The 20,340-nt window shown below is 37.7% G+C and overlaps 3 protein-coding genes across 6 annotated transcripts in view; 2 read left to right on the top strand and 1 right to left on the bottom strand.

The window, feature by feature from the left end:
• Positions 1 to 6,056, bottom strand: part of suco (SUN domain containing ossification factor) — a 61,483-nt gene extending 55,427 nt beyond the window's left edge. For 2 of the 3 annotated variants that reach the window (XM_024261819.2, XM_024261820.2), the window contains exon 1: positions 5,697 to 6,055. In XM_024261819.2, the coding sequence (XP_024117587.1) occupies positions 5,697 to 5,752 (56 nt within the window). In that variant the 5' untranslated portion in view covers positions 5,753 to 6,055. Of the gene's footprint in view, positions 1 to 5,696 lie in introns of all 3 variants that reach the window. The other variant, XM_024261821.2, reaches the window with a different exon arrangement.
• A 703-nt stretch (positions 6,057 to 6,759) lies between these two features.
• On the top strand, positions 6,760 to 13,464 carry tmed5 (transmembrane p24 trafficking protein 5). The gene is made up of 4 exons (XM_024261824.2): positions 6,760 to 7,114; positions 7,536 to 7,633; positions 7,710 to 7,890; positions 11,608 to 13,464. The coding sequence occupies exons 1-4, from the start codon at positions 6,926 to 6,928 to the stop codon at positions 11,824 to 11,826; spliced, it is 687 nt and encodes a 228-aa protein (XP_024117592.1). The 5' UTR covers positions 6,760 to 6,925; the 3' UTR covers positions 11,827 to 13,464.
• Positions 13,465 to 18,925: 5,461 nt separating this feature from the next.
• pigc (phosphatidylinositol glycan anchor biosynthesis, class C) overlaps positions 18,926 to 20,340 on the top strand; it is an 11,171-nt gene continuing 9,756 nt past the window's right edge. Inside the window, exon 1 of one of the 2 annotated variants that reach the window (XM_024261822.2) lies at positions 18,926 to 19,056. In XM_024261822.2, coding sequence (XP_024117590.2) covers positions 18,947 to 19,056 — 110 coding nt within the window. In that variant the 5' untranslated portion in view covers positions 18,926 to 18,946. The other variant, XM_024261823.1, reaches the window with a different exon arrangement.

Genomic DNA, 20,340 nt, shown 5'->3' with positions numbered 1-20,340 from the left:
CTTCTGCCTATCCCCTTTTCAAACATGTTTGTTGATTTTGGTTTTTATTTATTTTTTTGTTCTGTTTTGTTTTGTTTGGGTTTTGTTTGTTTTTTTTCTGCTGTGATTTATGCTCTGTATATTTTTATCTTATCTTTTTTTCTTTTTGCATGTTTGAAATAAACTATTCTATTCCAATTAGATTTATGGAAAAATAAGTGAAAATAAATAAAATGCAAACAAGAGAAAATATTGTTATAAGCTAAATAAAGATCAGAAATCAACTGAGTTTCTATGAGTTTTGTAGTTTTATTACATTATTGGAGCAATGAAATTAGCAAGCTTGATAACAAGGTCAGTTTATATTTTTAAAAGTGGTGGAAGTAATTAATAATCTTTTAATTGCTTTGCAAGACATAAAATGAAAAAATGAATTTAATAATATGGCAGCAGACCATGAGGGCAAAGCAGTTCCTCCCGGTCAAACAGGCTGATAAGCTAAAGCTAAGCTAAGGCTAAGCTAAACGAAGCAATGTGTTCCTACAAGCTTCAGAGCGAGGCCGAGCTGCTGAGAGGTTCTTTCAAACGATTCACCTCCAAACGAGGCGAACTGCTCTGTGATTGTTCAGAGATGTGAGTCCTGAGTCGATTCAGTCCGAAATGAGTTCTCTTCAGTGAGCTCTGAGTCCTGAATGAATCATAGCTGCTCCTTCATGAGTCCTGACTCGTGATTCAGCTCAGAGGAGGCGCTGTTCGGGTGTCTGGTGAGCTCTGAGTCATGAATCACGAGTCATCGCTCATTTGATTCAGCTCGAAACGAGGTGAACCAAATGACGAGCAGCTCGCAGCACCTCAGCGAGGGGAGGGGCATGGGAGTGGCCAACAGATTCTCCGGTTGGGAGGGGGAGCAGATTCTCCGGTTGGGAGGGGGAGCAGATTCTCGTGTCACGTGTCACGCGGGGTGAAAGAGTAGAGAAGGAGAGACTGCGAGTGCTAGTAACAGCCGGAGCCGCGCAGCAGGGGGGGCAGGGGGCGGGGACTCGATTGTGGTTCTGGAGTTGAGATGAGTTTGAGGGTTTTGTTAAAATATTAACCAAAGCTTTTGTATAGAGCTTCGAATTAGAATAATTTGTTGTTTTATTGTGTATCCATAATGAATTTGTTAGTTACATTTGTGCCGTTTATGCTCATTTCTTAATGAGGTGATCTAATAATAGTAAAATAAACTTGTTTTTAACGACTCCTGACATGACACTAAATTAAGAGATCTTATGTGTTTGATCAATCCTCCAACATGTACACATGTCAGATGACTGAGTGAAATGATGATTAAATCTATTATCAGAACTGTTTATTTTAAGATTAAGTTTACATTTTATTATCTTCTGCTGCACAGCAGTACCTATAGTTTCTGTTCTGAAGAAATTAGAAAATAATATAAAAATAACTGCAATATATTTGCTGCTTTAGAACAATGTTTTTAAGACTTAATTTTAATTTGAAAGGAACTTGCACAAAAAATAATGAAAGTTTAATTTGAACTAACTAAGATTTAATGGAGGGGGCAAAGTTAAGGTGTAAAAATCTGAAGTCCTAAAGCTGTTTGCAATAGAGATTACTTTGACAAATATAGTTATTTGATTTATATCGTTTTTAATATCGTTATTGCACAATATGAAAAAAACTATATCGCAATATTAAAATTCCCGTATCGCCCAGCTCTACTTTCATCACATCCCAGCTGGATTACTGTAACTCTCTTTATTTTGGAGTTAGCCAGTCGTCCCTCTCACGTCTCCAGCTGGTCCAGAACGCTGCAGCTCGGGTTCTGGTTGTAGCGCCTAAGAGGGACCACATCACCCCCATCCTGACTACCCTTCAATGTCTGCCTGTGAATTTTAGAATCAATTGTAGGATTCTTTTTTTTTTTTAACTCTTTAAACAACTGTACTAGGGCTGCCACGATTAGTCGACTAATCGACGACTAATCGACTATTAAAATAGTCGACGACTGATTTAATAGTCGATTAGTCGTTACTTCATATTAAATGGAGTCAGTGTAGTAAAGTTGAAAGTTATAATGGTGTTATGCTAGCTTATTGGACTATTTTGGCATTTATTAAGGTTTTTTTAGGCTATTTTGGAGTTTTTATTTCAGCTACATGCTAGCTGTCTTTGCTAACTTAGGCTTTTTTTAGGCTAATTTGGTTTTTAACTCATATTTTAGTTGGCTATCAGCATCTTCAGCCATCGTCACTAGCATCTTTTGCGGCCAAATTCAGCTTACATTTCATCTATAATGATGCTAGTGTGAATATATATATATATATATATGTATATAGTTTTTAGTTAGTTTAAAGTGAATGATGGTTAAGATTTGTGTTTTACATCAACATTGTGCATGACCCGATTAGTCGACTAATCGGAAAAAATAATCTGTGATTAGTCGACTATTAAAATAATCGTTTGTGGCAGCCCTAAACTGTACCTCTTTGAGCTTCTCTATCCCTACACCCCGACCCGGAGCCTCAGGTCAGCTGATCAGCGTCTCCTGGAGGTACCGAAGTCTAAGAGGAAGCTCAGGGGGGAATGAGCGTTTTCAATCTGTGCACTGAAGCTGTGGAACGCCTTACCACTGAGCATTCCACAGGCATCTTCAATGTCCATTTTTAAAACACTTCTTAAAACCCATTTTTACCGCCAGGCATTTGACACTGTATGAATTGACTCTGCTCTGCTGGTGTGTTTTATTGTTCTATTGTTTTATCTTCGTTTTTATGGTTTTATGTAACTTATTTATATTTTTTATTCTTAAAGTCTACTTTTAACTGTAAATGTTTTTATTATCTTAACTGCTGTTTTTATTGTTCTTTGAACTGTTAATGTACAGCTCCTTGTTTGGCCAATGGCCATTTGAAGGCGCTATATAAATTAATAAAACTTAAACTTAAAACTATATTGTCATATAATAGGTCCACTAGATGACGAGGTTCCCGTGTAGAGACAAAGATGGAAGACCGAAAAGGTTGGATGTGAAACTTTCATATGACTTCATGAGATGGGTATCCAAACATTTAAGTATTATGTTATTCTCTTTTGAATGAATAAAAATTGTTCTATAAAGTGATATTTGTGCCACCACACTGAGAACAAAAGTCACTGTTTTAAGATCAAAATGTCCTAAATTCATTAACATTTTGAAAGCAAAACTTTGACAATATTAAATCTTTCAAAATCTCTTTCTTTGCTTTCAAAATACATTTTGCATTTGCAACACAAATGTTTTACAGATACGTCGTCTCTCACCTTCACCCTCTTTGTTTTTGTGTTCACCACTTTTAGTTTAACGTAATGCTGGCAATATTTTAAAAAAGTATATTATGATATAAAATATTTTATATCACAGTAACAACATATATCACGATATACAACAATTGTCGTACATTTTCAGCTATTCTCTGAAAAAATGTCATATCTTACTTTTCTGACTGATTGATTGAAAACAATATAAACACTGGAGCTAAAACTCTGATGTTAAAGCTATTTTCTTTTCTCAGAACTTCAGTCAGTGAGTTCAGTCTCATTCTTTGAACAGATAAAGCTCTCACTAGTTTTATTTTAAAAACAGGAAGCTTCACTGACATTTTATTTTGAAGATCTGTTCACTTTTGGTAACAGTTGCGCAGGACATTCGGCTTTAAAACCCAAAATGATTCTGTATTCCAGAGTAAATGTTTTATGACACTCTACTATATTTATAAATGAATAAATCAGAGATCTTGGACGTCGAGAATTTTTGGACTCAATTTTTCGTGAGCAGATCGCGAGAATCCGAATGTTTGGATACTTGTTACAGTCCTACTCCACAGCTTTGGTTTATCTCTAGTTTTTTGTAATCTCATATGTTCAGTTTTGTGGACGTTCCTTGAGTGATAGAAGGTTTGTTGTGTTAGCATCAGCGTGGGAATAGCCTCCTAGCTTGTTTACATACTGCAGTCTTTTGCTCATCGTCAGACGTCTTGAATCCAAAATGCAGCCAAATCACAGACATAGCGTCTTTTGCTGAAAGTGCTTCTTTTCGAGCCGACAGCCTCGCTGTATCTTGTCTGCATGTTGTAAAACCCGCGTGCGTGTGAATCAAAGAACTTTACCTCGCAAAACCACGGGACAAAGTTTCCTCATGAAGAATCTCTTTTTCATTTGTCTTTATTTTCACTTTTATGCATTTTTGTGTGCACACTGACGAGGCAACACCTGTGCAACTGTGTCGGGCTATTTAATGATATATTTGGTGTAATAATTGATCAAACTCTAAGCTTAGAGACGATATAAACGATAGAGGAGAAGTGCCACGAAAGACGCTTTTCTATCGCCCACACGATGCATTTCGTCACATCGCGTTTTAAAGGCTATGTGGCACCAAACAGCCAATCACAGACAATATTTGGTACATATTGGTGGGACAAAAAAAAAGAAAAAAAAAATTAAAAAACAAAAACGTTGGGTGTTTTGATCCTTTTAAAGTGCTGCTGGTGTCGGCTAGCTTTCTTACAACTTTGGTTTGATTACATGGTTTTATCCAAGGTACAAGCTGAGTCCCCAAAGTAGCCCTGTAAACATTGATTAAAAGTGCTGAGATGCATGGAATTTGTTGATGAGGAGCCGTGCTCCTCTTACCGTGCACGCAACATCGCAAAGAGTTATGTTAATGAGCGTGGTAAGAAGAATTCACAGGCTAAGGCCTTTAGTACAAAATTATAAACTCCACTTGGCAGACATAAAGCATGTAATCAATAGGTTATTTCAAATATATAATTTGCCACAGTGCCTGAATAATATCCTGTGAAAATATGATGGTGTTTGGAGCACACATTGGGAAGATTTAGTATCTAGGAGACAAAAAAAAACTAGATATTTGTACCTGTGATTTCCAAGTTTCGCATTGTTCTATCCCCTAAACAAAAGTGATCATTAAGACGTAAAATATTATTCACTTGCTTAATTTTTGGTCTATTGAGCCATTTTGTTAATTATTAGAATGGACAGGTTTATCATTCGTGGTCACCAAATATTGTCTCGGGGCCTTGGAAAACGAGCATGGGTAGGCCTTGGAGTGGACTGGAAGAGTCTGCACTTTAATCCACCAACCCAACACAATGCTCCCTGCTGTGACTGATTTCAGAAGGGTTTTTCAAACAAGATTTCCTATTCTTGCCGTCAATATGCAGAAATTAATGACATACTCTATATTTCAACCTAATAGTAACAGTGGAGCTCTATTTTAAAAAGTATTTTCAATCAAAATTAATGAACATTTTTGTCCAAGATTGAAGATTTATAACCCACTTAACAGAAACAGTGACTCTTTCTTTCTATATTCACGCTGGTATTCCCGCCATCCTTCACACGCACGAAGAAGATCAAAGTGAGAATGGTGGCTTGTTTGTGGGAAACTGGGTCGAAACCTGCCCGGCTCAGGTAGCAGAACCTCCACAGCCTCATCCCATCAAAGCAGGCTGTTCTCTGAACGGAGCGTTTTCAACGCTTCTTCTCAGACCTACGAGCACGCACAAGCCGAGCAGCAAGCTATCTGGACGGACGGAGGACTTCCTGGTCCGGAAAACAATCCGCTGACTGAGGAAAATCGAAGCACGCGAGTCCAGAGGAAGGAGGAAATGAAGCGCTACCGGATCCATGAGGATGTGAGGCCAGCTTACCAGCACAGGAGAGCTACAACGAGGCACACCAACAGAACGCGCAGCCTTTTCATCATCTTCCCGCGGGGACCAACATCCTCGCTCTTCAGGTCTGGTCTGACGCAGAGAATCAACACATGGGCAGCGCGGGTTTATGGCGGGCTACTGTTAGAAACAGCAAACGGTTGATTTCAGACTGGATGCAGCGTTTTGTCCGCTTTTAGCTCGAGCAACCTATGTTGTTGACGAGGCGCTGGGTTCCTCGTAAGCCCCTCCCCTATGGCTGATCTGACCAATAGAATCCGAGGGAAACGCTTCTCTGCCAATCGCCATGGACTTGTTGACGTGTGGAGGCTCCGCCCCCGTGGAGGGCCGAAGATGAGTTGGAGAGTGTGGAGGCAAACGCGTCAGCTGTTTGTTCATCGATTAACATTTCAGACAAACACGCAACATCCGAGAGTTACGCAATCATCAATGAAGTCAATCTAAAGACGCGGAATATTCTGTCTGTCGTGTTTCATTCATGTTGGTTTACAGAGAATGTGACTCTTTTCTAAAGTACAAGATCGAAATCCCGTATGCTAACACCCAGGAGTCTTTTTCATGCTGAAATGTTCATGCTAAGTGATCTCTGCCAGTGTTACAACAATCGCGAAAAACAAAGGGAAAGAAGAATTGAACAAATTCGCTATACTTCCTCTTCTTTCAACATTGTGCAAATGTTAAATGAATCGACTCCCCTGGCTGTTTACAATTATCTGTGTTGTGTACTGATTGTATGTTGTATACTGCATTGATTGTTCTTCATGTTGCACACTTGCATTTTGTTCAATAAAGTATTTAAAAAAAAACTTCCACTTCCACCGTGTGATGAATTACCTACATTTCCCAAGATACATTTCGATGAGGTGGTCACAAACTATGCCTGTTTTTTGTTATCTAAAACATATATGTGATTATTGTGTGTGTGTGGGGGGGGGGGTGTTCATCGTTTTAAATCTTGACGTTAAATAAACAACACAAAATCACAATATCCCATCAATAAGTTTGTTTGTGGTAAAAGACTTTTAAAGGTGTTATTTTGGACAGGCACGGTCTTCTGCTGCCGTCAGCTCTTTCTACGGAGTAACACGAATGTCAACTTAGTAGTCAACTTTTGGGGATCGAGTCGAACATTTTAGGCTTACTCGGGGAGCATCAGTTTGCTGTACATATTTTCTTTATTGAACTTCCCAGCAGCCTGTCAAACAATGAACCCGGCTCGGCGGTTTTTGTGCGCGGGGCTGGTTCTAGTGTGGCTCGTCCCGGACAGCTTTGAGGTCCAGGCTGCTTTCTCCCAGGCGATGGACAGCGACTTCACGCTGACTCTACCTGCCGGCCGGAAAGAGTGTTTTTACCAGACCATGAAGAGAGACGCCTCGCTGGAGATTGAATATCAGGTCAGTGATGTGTTTCGAGTTCCGTTTCTAGAGAAGAGTCTTCTAACTTTTTTTTTTAGAACCAGGGTCATGAGTTGCTCTGTAGATGGATCATCGTGTGTTTTAGCTGTTCAAAGTCAGATCATGTTCAGTGACTCGCCCTGTCATTTCCTTTTGTTGGTAACCTGTTTTGACTTGAAGTACAAATAAAGAGAAACTTTCCAGGTATTATACTTACACCAAAGAAACGTTTGATATCGGTTGTTCCGTCTTAACTAGATAACGAACAAACAATTTAGCTGATATAAAAACGTAGAAAAGCTGCTTTTGTTTCCTCTCGCTCTGGGTGTTGCAGTGATCTGTTCAAACTATTCCAATGATCTAGATGTTGCTAGAATTTAAATGTGCTTCTGTGTAATGCATGACTCCTCTTGTCCTCCAGGTTTTGGATGGTGCCGGCCTAGATGTGGATTTCTCCATCTTTTCTCCATCAGGACAGTTGTTGTTTAATGACTACCGGAAGTCAGACGGCATCCACACGTAAGTGTGTGTTGATGAGCAGATATGAATGCATCTGCTGCACGTTCAGCCTCTCACAGCTTGTTCTGCTCCGCAGTGTAGAGACGGAAGATGGAGACTACATGTTCTGCTTTGACAACACTTTTAGCACGGTCTCTGAGAAGCTTGTCTTCTTTGAATTGATTTTGGACAACATGGATACAGATGAAGACCCAGACAACTGGAAGGAATATGTCCACGGAATAGATACTCTAGATATGAAGCTGGAGGACATCATGGTGAGGCTCATCTTTCTGAGTGTGTATCCATATGTCTATTTGTTTATTTTATCTATTTATTCTGTCACTTCTTTCGCTCAAGTAGTTATTTAAACGGTAATTCCAAGTATGTTGAAAACAATTCCATCTTTCCTGCAAGTGTTATTTTTTTATCTTTGTTGTTTTGGACTTTGTTCATCCTTTTCCTGCCAGTGACATACATGTCATGCTGCCACTAAAACAGTCTGACACGAGCTGGAAAATGGCCTGAAATCTAGCACATTCATGTTTATTGGCACTGTGTGCATAACGAGAGTAGGCTGGATTATGAACTCCTTCTTTTGAGTTAATGCATCACAATTGTTTCAGCTTGCACAGCCTCTTCTCCACCAACATCAGTCGTAGTTATGGTGGGAAGAGATGATGGAAATGAGTTTCCTACCTGTGGAAGAAGTTCTTCTTTTTAGTCTCATTAGCTGTCTCCACGTATGTGTGTGAAATGTGTTCTCCACATTTGACCCATCCCCTGGGAGAGCGGTGAGCAGCAGACACAGCTGCACTCAGGTGGTTTAACTTCCTCCAATCCAAACCCTTGATGCTCGATCAACAGAAGGGAGGAACTTGGTCCCATTTTTAGAGTCTTTGGTATGACTTGGCCAGGATTTGAACTTTTGACTTTCCAGCCTCAGGACAGACACTCTAGCACAGGGGTCTCAAACACGCAGCCCACGGGCCATCTGCAGCCCCTGTCTTCCTATGAAAGATTAATGTTAGTGCGGCCCACAAGATTGATATGAATGACAGTTGTTGTGTGCAGAGCTGAACGAACCAATCACGGTGAGGTATATGACTCTGGAGGGCGGGACATGGACGGGCTGTCCAGAGCCATGAAGCCCCTGAAAGTGCTTTCACACCGAACACGATTGCCGTGCCCCGTCCCTCTTTTGCCGCGTGTCAAATTCACAGCTTGCCTCTTGCCAAAAAGCGTGTTTCTGACACCACACCGGGTGTGGGAGGAGCTAGCAGCTCCGTCTGTGGATGTCTCACTTAAAATAATTCGGAGACACATATGGCGTTTTATTTATGTCAAAACTCCACGTAGAAATAAGACATCTCCGCACACGCATCAGACAATCCAACCCTCGCGAGCGCTTTTCCTCCTCCATGTGCAGAAACAGTCCTCGCACACGAGACGGACTACTTCCACGTGCGTGAGTGATGCGCACGAGCAGAACCTCAGTGAGCGCGCTGCTCTCAGCTCAGAAATGAAACTGAATAAAAATAGTTTTCTCTAGTCCAGAGTTTCTCAGTTATTTTCTCTTACGCCCCCCCATGAAGAACTTTTTCTTTCACGCCCCCCCACAACTTTCTGCTGTAAATATAATAGTGTCATTAGTTCATTTGTTCAAGTTAAACGTATATCTCTTCAAAATCTTGAACCTTTATTATCATTAAAGAATATTTAAAAAAAAAACTTCTAAATAATCTGTTTCATTAACGTATATCTCTTCAAAATCTTGAACCTTTATTATCATTAAAGAATATTAAAAAAAAACTTCTAAATAATCTGTTTCATTAACGTATATCTCTTCAAAATCTTGAACCTTTATCATTAAAGAATATTAAAAAAAACTTATAAATAATCTGTTTCATTCATTTTTCTTTCTTTTTATTTTTTTTTAGAATACTTCCAAAACTTTCAGACAAAGTAAAAACAAGTCTTTCCTTGTTTCCCTCCACAGTAGTGATGAATTCTGTCTTTTCTCAGAGATTCAGTTCTTTGGTTCACTGTAAACAGCGGCTCTTTCTGCTACCAAATGGATTTTTAGGTTGTTTTTCTTATATTTGATTTATTATCAACTACTATGTAGGATTATACGACAGAGTATTAGGGCCACTTTATAAATAAAAAATCATTTATTAAATTAAGACTTTAAATCTTGTAAATTTACGAGAAAAAAGTTGTAACTGCTAAATTATGAGAAAAAAATTGTATATTTATGACTTTAAAAGTCATAGGCTAAATTTACAACTTTTAATCTCGTAAATTTACAAGATTAAAACTCGTAAATTTAATGTTGCAAATTTACGAGATTAAAAGTTGTAAATTAATGACAAAAGAATCAAAGTTCTGTATATCAGAGCCGTGCTCAAAGATGAAAGACATGGAGTATCTTGTGAATATTTATTTCCAGATCAGTGTTACAAACAAAGAAATTCTCAACCTTTCGGTGATTCAAATTCAAATTATTTCCGGATATGGTGTCGATAGTGTGGAGTTTCATATGTAAAGTGAAGAGCTCAGAGATACATGTTCATCAGGACCGTCACTTTATTTTTGCCTTTCATCACCTTACGTCATGTCTCTGACATGCGCAGAAACATAGACTGTATATAAGAATAATAATTATTTTTACAGACTATGCGCAGAAACCAGAAACCAAAGAATGTAAACAGAGCTCCGGACGCCTCCTTCTCCAAATCAAACGTCCCGTCTCAACGCAAAACAACATTGAGAAATGACAGTTGTCTGTTACATTAGCACAAGAACATGGAAAATTCCAAAAACTAGTCCTCTTCAGACGGAGGCATCACAGAGTTGGAGGAGATCTGGTCTGTCGCGGAGGAAACAATGACTGGAAGTGAACAGCTGCGTGGATATCGACGGCTTCGTCAACGTTTATCTAGATTAAGAGCACTTGAGACTGCTTCTTTAAATTGTACATGTTTTAGCTAATTAATTTGTATGAAATTTTAACCTTCATTGTAATTCTGTTTTATTTGCTTAACAAATGTTGTATTTTATTGTTGTATTGATTCCTCCCCAGGGCTCCCTTGAAAAAGAGGTTTTAAATCTCAATGGGATCCACCCCTGGTTAAATAAAGGTTAAGAAAGTAAGAAGTAATCTGCAGAGATCCTGCAAGCCACCATCAACGAATAAAACATTAATAAACTGTAAATCAAATAAAGAAACTTACAAACATTTGAAATATTTTAAACATTCATTTTACCTGATGAAATCCACGACGCTTTTCACTGTTTGGTCGGTCTGCTTCAGCTCACAGCATAAATTCGCTGGACTGTAGGCTCCCCTCGACTTCAATAAATTTACGAGAAAAAAGTCGTAAATTTACGAGATTAAAAGTCGGAATTTTATGAGAAAAAACTCGTAATATTACTCTTGTTTTTTTTTTTGTGGTCCCAATACTCCATCGTAGTATTATGCACAATATCCATAACTAATGTAAACATGTTTTTATTCTCATTCCCCCCAGGGGGGCGCGCCCCACCATTTGAGAAACACTGTTCTAGTCAGTCAGTCAATAAGTGGTTTCTTCAGTCGTCTGTATCTGCTGTATGGTCATTATTATTTTATTTATTTATTAATGATTGATTTTTTTTAATTCATTTTTTAAATTTACTTATTTATTAAATTCATTATTTTGTGTTAAAAATAAGGATATCTGAGAACATTGGAATGTTTTATCAGTGTTTTTCTTGTGAATATCCTGATGCGGCCACGCCTCACCCAGACTCCGCCTCCAGCGGCCCCCGGCTGAATTGAGTTTGAGACCCCTGCTCTAGCACAGGCCACTGGTCGTCTTTGTGTAGCTTGTTGTTGTAAGTTACTGTGTCTTGAAATTCTAAAGAGGACAAAAACATATTGATTCAGGGTTCTTTTTTTTGGCTTTCTTTCAAAATTATTGATGCTAACGTGTTTGTTTCCACTCCTACAGGACACAATCAACAACGTTAAAGCTCGGCTGGGCAAAAGCGTACAGATCCAGACCCTGCTGCGAGCGTTTGAGGCTCGGGACCGCAATATCCAGGAAAGCAACTTTGAAAGAGTGAACTTTTGGTCTGTGGTCAACCTTGTTGTGATGGTTGTGGTGTCAGGGGTTCAAGTGTACCTGGTCCGCTCTCTCTTTGAGGATAAAAGGAAAATTCGCACATAACATGAGCTGGATGGGTGGTTAAAAGAGCAAGAAAGTATTGCAGTTGACTGTAAATGTCACAAGTGTTTATTTTCTTTCCCCCATATTTGTAACAGAGATACACACAAGATTGTTGTTTCATTAACCATGTTGAATTTACCACAACTGAATAGAGTTAAAGTCCCACGTTTGGATTAAAAGCAATCAGTTATTCTATGTTGCATCCACCATCTTTGCTTACTAAAAGTTCTAATTCTACTCTCTTTGTTACGCTGCTGTACTGGATTTCTAATGGTGACAGAATGATTAAGTTGATGATGTTACTCTTATTTTTTTACCCGAGTGTGGGCTTTCCAGGCCGTTGGTCGACTCGCAGAAATATCATTTTAGTTTTGTGGGGATCTTTCTGAGTGTTACATGAAACCACATGAAGGAACGGGAGGGTTTTAAGACATGATTCTGACAAACAGGCATGAGAAGTGCAACCGGTTTGGCAGCTGATCTTTCCTCACTTCAAATGCTGCCTTTGCATTGATAGGCGTCAACTTTCCCCTCTGAGCCTTCTTTTGTTTTTATTGTCAGCCAAATCTTTTCCTCATAGAAATACAGTCAAGTCTGAATTGCTGCATCTCATGAGGTCCAGGAGAGAAACTACCCTGTCCAACACTTCTGCCCCATTCTTCTCAGCTGGGGTCATTTGATTGGTGATCTGAAAGCCTCTGCTGCTGCTGGCTGTCCTGTTTACAGCCTACCTCCTGTGTGAAGATGTGGGGCTAGGCCTGTTCTCTGGTGACAGAATCTATTTCTATCTTTCTGACACCTGGAAGGTCATTGCAGGGCTGTTCTAGACACTCAGTGCCACAATTACGTTAGCATTCTTTTACATTAAAATACTCAGTTTTTAAATGTTGTTACTTTTTCACCACCATTTGAACATATCTGTTGGCCATGCTGCCTCAGATAGCAGGGAACAAAGATGGCTTTTTGTTTTTCTTTTTACATTTGTCAGAAATGTTTATGAGGTAAACTCGTTTAATGTTCATATTCTATAAAAATGCTGCTGGGTGTGTGGCCTTAGTTTTATTGTTATGTTTGCTCTACTTCTAAAATCAGGATTCCACATTGAAAACCCTGTTATTTATCTGTAGGGCAAAGAATAAAGAGATTATGCCTTCATGAAATGTGCCCGTATCCAATAAGTGTTTAAAAGTTTAATTAGAATTTAACTTTGTCATTGCACATCTCAAGTGCGTAGCAACAAAATGCAGTTTGCATTGAGTAATGTAAGTTATGTAGAAGATCAAACAGGTTTTGACATATATGAAGTCAACAACTGTAAGAGCTCTGAATTTGTAATGAAAGGATTCAAAGATTATATTTTTATTCCTCTTATGGCTGTTATCACTGTAGGATTTAAGTTTTCATCCTGAAGCCTTACAAATAATCAATTGATGCAAAAATGATTTAAAACAGTTCTGTCATGCTTTAAAGTCCTACGATAAGAAAATGTTTGTAAAAAAAAAGTGCTTTCATTTTCCCACAGGAGAAATTAGGATTTCTGATTCAGTTTTATCTGTTTCTACCTCAATGAGGCAGTGCAGGAAGAAGGATATATTTATAAGGTAAATATGTATAAATTAAACAATCCTATCTTTGTTTGACTTGTGTATTATTTTGTCTGCATTTTAATAACTGTCTGTCAGATGCAAAAACGGTTTATAAAGATGGAGATTAGCAGTTCAGATCAGGCTCAGTTGTAGCTCGACATCCCCTCTGCTGAAGGATGACTTTGATCAACTGAAAACATTGTTATTCATGATTGATGATACTCTTAGTCCTGTTTGGTTCTGCATGCAGACTTTAGGACTGACATTAACCAAAAACCTGTGTTTTCGAATAAGTTATAAGGAGGCGTTCAAACTGCAATCTATCCTTAAGATAGCAGTATTTTCCACAAGCAGAAGTCATTATGGGTCTATTATTGACATGAAGTCTCATGGGTTGCACTGGCTTGTTGTCTATTGTGTCTGAGACCTACTGGAGTTCAGGTGCTTGGCTTTAGTTTTAATAAGAAAATGTTGACTTTATAATTTCCACTAACCCTTAAATGACCTAACAGACCTGCTGGTTTGTTGACACGGTGTAATGTTTTTAGACAGAAAGGAGCACTGATGCTCACTTTTGGAATCTAGTAAACGCAACTATTGAAGTAAAAAGTCGGGGGGCTGAGAGATGGCTGAGTAAGTAGACGCTTACTGCAGAGCTCTGTAACTTTAAAAAAGTACAAATAGGGATAAAACACTATTTTTGCATTTAAGTTGCCTGTTCAGTTTACAAAACCAAGAAGTACCTACATCAGAGGGAAAATGTCGTCGTTACGTGATAAAAGGAGAGCGCTGAACACCTGCAGAGTGAAGCTAACCGATAAAGAATGATAGCTCCGTTGGTGCTGCGGTTGAAAACCCTCTGGTTGCTAGATGCCATGACCACACGTCTGACTCATTGACTCTTACGGCAGTTGAAGTGAATATGGAAGATTTTTCAGCTCTTCCTGTTATACCTACCATGTCATGAAAGCTATCTACAGCCATTCTGAACCCGAGCACATGGACATTGTTGCTAGCCTCTCAGAGCTAATTAATGCTAGATCGGATAACATTGCTCTGCAGATCAAAGGTCTTAAAAAAAACATTGATTTCGTTTGTGAAGAGATCAAAGACGTGTAGGGAAAAGTGAGCACTCTGGAAGGGAAAGTCGCTAAAGAGGAAGGCAGAGTTGATGCGTGTCAACAGAGGATAACTGATTTGACATTCCCGGAAAAGGAACCTCCGACTCTTTGGGGTTAAAGAAACCGAGAAAGAAGACGCACGGAAGAAGGTGATAGAGATCTGTCAGAATTTACTCCCAGAATAAAAAGATCGCATCCTTGACACTATTGAAGTTGTGCATCGCATCGGCTCCATGCGTCAGACCAGCGACAAGCACAGAGTGATCTTCATCCAATTTACTTCGAGTGTCTGCAGAGATGATGTCTGGAGAGCTGCCAAGACTTCTTCATATTTAAGGAACCGCAACCTAAAATTAGCAGAAGTTCTCTCAAATGAAGACGGGGAACGCCAAAGCAAGCTGTGGCCCACCATAGAGGAGGCTCGGAAAGCCGCATACTTCATAGGATATCGAGGCTTTGTCAACGGTTACAAAGTTTTCCCACTTTAGGATAAAGGAAGGAAAAGAGAGAACAATAAGTTTTCCCCCTTTTTTCTTCGTTTGCTTTCTATTATTATTATGACACATCTCTGTCTCTGTGGTTAACATACCAGCCAACCGTATATGAGAAACACTCCAAAGGTTGGTTATTTTTATTTTTCATTCCTATTTTTTAATTTTTGGGCTCTTTTTACACACGTCTTTTTTTTACTTTTTCAGTTTGTGTATGAAAAAATATCTTAATTGTTTAATTTGAATTTTATTATTATAAGTAATTGCATTTTTTAATGTATCCCTCTTTATTTCCATAGTTTTATTAACGTGAAGCAGAGTTCGGTGGTTTAAAATAATACTGTAGATAGATGGCACCCAAGGCAAAGTCCTCTATTTAACTCAAGATTGAAAATATTTATGGAAAAACTTAACGTAATAGACATCTGGAGAGAAAAATATCCAGATGATAGATCATTCACGTGGAGTAACAGCTCTGGCTCCAGACAATCACGTATTGATTTCTGGTTAGTTTCAAATGATGTACCTATGGAGTGCATTACTGTCAATATCCTCACTTCGCCTCTGACTGACCACAGAGCAATATTTATAAATATTCAGCTGTTGGCATCTGAAAATAAACCTCACCAATCTTATTGGAAATTAAATGCTTCCCTGTTGAAGCATAAAACAGTACAAACTGAGATAAAAAAAAAACCTGATCAACCACTTCTGGAATAAAGCAGAAAAAGATTAATCTTATGGCTTGAATTGGGAACTTTTTAAATTTGAAGCAAGCAAATTTCTCAGACAATACAGAGCTAAACTTGCTAAAACCAAAGCCGCAGAGGAAGATGATTTAATTGCAAAAATCTCTTCATTGTTCTTGCATCGTCCAGAAGAACTTTCAGATGAGAACAAGCAACAACTTAGGCTTCTTTATAATAAATTGGATGACCTTTATCGACATAAAGTTCAGGGTGCATTTGTTAGGTCCATGAAAAAGTGGCTTGAGGAGGGAGAGCAAAATTCTGCATATTTTTCCCGTCTAGAAAAAAGACGATCTAAATCCAACTCAATTCATCAATTGGATATTAATGGCAATATTACAGATGATATATAAATAATTTCCAAATTTTGTAGAAACTTTTACATGACGCAACATCTAATGTAGAGACTGCAAAATGATTCATTTCTTCAGTAACTAATATTAGAACTATTAAAATATCAGATAATCTTTACTGTGACAGCACACTTACTGTGGAAGAAGTTCCAGAATCCATTGCCATACTTAAAAACAATAAATCTCCAGGTACTGATGGTATGGTTGCAGAGTTTTATAAAACATTTTCTGCTCAATTAGCACCGTTTCTCTTAAAAGTATATTTAGAAAGCATTAAAAAATCACTCTGATTCTTAAGCCTAACAAAAACTTACTTTATATTGACAATTAGAGGCCTATCTGCTTATTAAACAACGACTACAAAATCCTGGCCTTAATCTTTGCGAATAGAATCAGGGATGTTCTAGATTCAATTATAGACAAGACTCAGTCTGGTTTCATGAAAGATGGGCATATTTCTAATAACATCAGACTTGTCTTAGATATTCTTGACCACTCAGAACTGATTTTAGATGATTCATTTATTCTTTTTTAGACTTCTATAAATCCTTCTATACTATTGAACATGATTTTTTATTTCTCTCTCTTAAAAAAATTGGCTTTGGTAACTTTTTGTGTGCCAGCATTAAAACTCTATATGTAAATGCTAACAGCTCTATAAAAATGAAGAATGGCACATAATCAAGATTCAATATTAAGCATGGTATACGTCAAGGTTTCTCTATATCCCCCTATCTTTTTTTGCTATGTACCCAAATTCTTGCATCCCATATTTCCAATAGCGGTATTCAGGGAATATCTATTGGTGACAGGGAGATTATCATCAGTCATCTTGCAGATGATACCACTCTCTTCCTGAAAATGCTAATCAAACATCTTCTGCTCTCCAGGTAATTAATGACTCTTCCAAAGCCTCTGGCTTTACATTAAACATAAAGAAATGCCAGTTATTACCAGTTAAAGAATGCAGTGAGCAGAGCATCTGTAACATTCTGATTCAAAATGAAGTTAATTATCTTGGTTTAATCATATCTAAAGATCAACACACTAGAACTGAATCACATTTTTTCCAAATTATCAAAAAAACACAGAGCAAACTAAATCAATGGTTACAACGATATTTAACACTAAGAGGAAGAGTTTTACTTTCTAAAGCTGAAGGTCTGTCCCGTCTAACATATGCATCTCTCTCTTTATATGTAGACAATAAAACATGGCGGGATATTGACAGAATGCTCTTCAACTTCATCTGGAAGAATCGCACTCATTACATAAGAGAAGCATTGCGATGAACTCATGAAAATGGAGGACTAAGATTTTAGATTTCACCACTCTAAATAATACTTTTAAAATTAACTGGGCCAAACACTTCCTTGAAAATCCAGTCTCACTATGGAATGTTATTCCTCACTTTATTTTTCCCAAATTTGGTGGCTTAAATTTGATCTTAAATTGTAATTATAATGTAGATAAGATTCCAGCAAAAACTTTTACAATTCCACAGGCAGGCTCTATTAGAATGATCTCTAATCTATAAAGACGATTTCTCACCTCATAAGGGCATAATGTGGAACAATAGAAACATTTTATATAAAAATAAGTCACTTTTCTTCAATAATTGGGTGGAAAAAGAAATGATCTTAGTAATTCAACTTTTTAATATGAATGGGCAATTAATATCTTATTCAGAATTTCTAAACACTTTCCAGATTGTCGTCACACCAAAGGAATATGCCATAATATTTGATGCTATTCCATCCGGTATAATAATGCTTATCAAAAGTGCGTACACTCCTTTTCCTCTTCCATTTTCTCCTTAAAACCCTTCTGCTCTCTTTGGGGTCCAGATGACTCCAACCACATATTGATATGTGATTCCTTCCATGACAAATGTGGACAAAGGTGGACAGGATTTTATGTCTGCCATGGACATTAGTGAAACTCAAAAATCAAAGATTAAAAAAAACTTCAGCGCACTGTCTTGTAGGGTCCAGATGACCCCACTTATGATGTAAACAAGCCAAGGAGAGCGGAAGGGTTAAAAATCCTTTAGAATCAGAAGTTGGGAAAATCTGTTTTTCAGACCACAAGCAAAATAATAAAAACATTTGCATTTGTATTTTTCAAAAAGATTTAATTTCTGTTCCACATGTTGTGTCTTACTGGAATGGATTTGCTAACAATTTGGATTGGAAAAAGATTTGGATCATTCCTATTAAGTACCTAATAACAAATACGGTTTGAGAAGTTTCATTTAAGATTTTACACAAGTGTTATCCTGCTAATCTCTACCTGACCACATTTAAAAGAGACATTGATACCAACTGTTCATTATGTGAAGGCTACCCAAAGACTGTCCACCATCTTTTCTGGATCTGTTCACACTCAAGGACTTTTTGGAGGGACTTCTGCAGATATGTTATTGATCATATTGAAAACAAATTTTCTTTGAAATCGGAAAATGTTTTATTTTTTTCTTTATAAAGCAGTTAAAACAAGATCTTTATTTTAAAATACATTTGTTAATCATAATGGCAAAATTTTATAGTCACAAGTTTAAATACAGTAACCAGAAACCTGCTTTTGTACATTTTTATAACGATTTCATTTTTTACCTCAACCATATATGTGACTCTACTAACAAAAGGGCACTGAAAACAATCAATATTTATAAAATGTATGGCTTGATTTAATATCAATAACATCCCCTGGCTCCGTTTAAGTGTGTTCATATTGTTCTTTGTTGTATACTGTTTGTACAATTTTGTTAATGACAAAACAAAAACAAATATTAATAATAAAAAGTATTGAAGTAAAAACATGTTATCCTTTTTGACGGTAGAGGGCGCTGTGACCTTCTGCATGGGAGGTAACTTCCGGGAGCGATCATCGTGGCGTCTCCGGAGGGAGAAGCTTCGAGCTTCGCACAGGTGAGTTCAAGAGAGGAAGGTTTGGGATGTGTTCGTGTGTTTATTCCATTCTCCCCTGTAAACTCAAGTTACTCCGCATGTCTGGTTTTATCCCGCTTTAAACCCGGAAGTACTAGTGGATTTTAGCATCCGGTTCACATGTCTGTGGTTCATTCACGGTATGTTTACTGTTTTTAGCTCATACATTATGTGCTTACATTTGACTGCTAATGTACGTTTAAAAAAAAGAAGAAAGTGACTTTTTGAAAGTGGTTTTCTGAATCTACCTTATTCTACCTTTACTTTTCAATATGTTATGCTTTTTATCTTTGTTGGTTAGGAGAGCACTCCTTTATTTCCTCCGTCGAACTGGGTTGTATCTTAAGATTTAAGTGACTTCTGCTGAACACCTGTGGGGGGCAGCATTACACACACACGCAGTGTACAGCCGGACGGAAATTGTCAGAAGAAGAACATTTAAGATCAACATTAAAATAACATTTAACTTACTTAACTGCGCTAAACTAGCGCGGTTAAGTAAGTTTCATATTCGACATTAAACACATTAAGTGAAAAAAGACAATTTTGCTCAAACACCTTAACTAAAATATCCCAAGATGTTTTTCTGAACAGCTGATAAAATAAACAAAATGTTGCATCCATCACTTTCATTATTCGCAGTCCATGTTACAAGCAGACGACCGCTAAAGCCTTTTGAGTGAGAGTTTGGCCGCAGCGCCTCGAGAGTGCCGCCCATAGATATTATAGAGAGAGTAGATGCCGCATCGACCGCGCTCCTATTGGCGCTGACGAGCCGCGGGGCCGCCATCTTGGACCGGTCGCCCTCTCCACTTGTTGTAATCTGTTTGACAGGCGCAACGAAGAGTCCTCGCGCTTAATCGGTCATAACTCGCTGAATACTCAACTGATTTTCATTTTTTTTTGTTGCAAACATCATACATTTAGTTATGATCCAGTACACATGGGTTGGCATAATTTATCATTTATTCTGGGCTTAACAGTAATAGAAGTAAAAAATAAATAAAAGACTCAGCTATTTCAATATATATGAACACATACAGTTTTATTTTAGAAAGATAAAGAGAAAGATACAAATATAATATATGCAATATATTTGCAGAATTATAAATCATATACTTTTATAGAGGGAGATAGAGATAATCAAACTCAGTCTCATATTTCTAATATATAGATAAAAATTAATATAATATATTTGTAGAATTATAAATCATATATACATATATTAGAAAGAGATAGAGATACTCAAACTCAGTTTTTATATTC

The sequence above is a fragment of the Oryzias melastigma genome, unplaced genomic scaffold, assembly GCF_002922805.2.
Source record: "Oryzias melastigma strain HK-1 unplaced genomic scaffold, ASM292280v2 sc00328, whole genome shotgun sequence".
NCBI lineage: Eukaryota > Metazoa > Chordata > Actinopteri > Beloniformes > Adrianichthyidae > Oryzias > Oryzias melastigma.
The sequence above is the reverse complement of the archived record's forward strand: the minus strand, read 5'-3'. Positions and strand labels throughout refer to the sequence as shown.

Excerpts from the sequence above, each read along its gene's own strand:
- tmed5 (XM_024261824.2), top strand. The coding sequence starts at position 6,926 with ATGAACCCGGCTCGGCGGTTTTTGTGCGCGGGGCTGGTTCTAGTGTGG. Across the intron at positions 7,634-7,709 it reads AAGTCAGACGGCATCCACAC|TGTAGAGACGGAAGATGGAG; the intron begins GTAAGTGTGTGT and ends TCTGCTCCGCAG. Across the intron at positions 7,891-11,607 it reads TGAAGCTGGAGGACATCATG|GACACAATCAACAACGTTAA; the intron begins GTGAGGCTCATC and ends CCACTCCTACAG.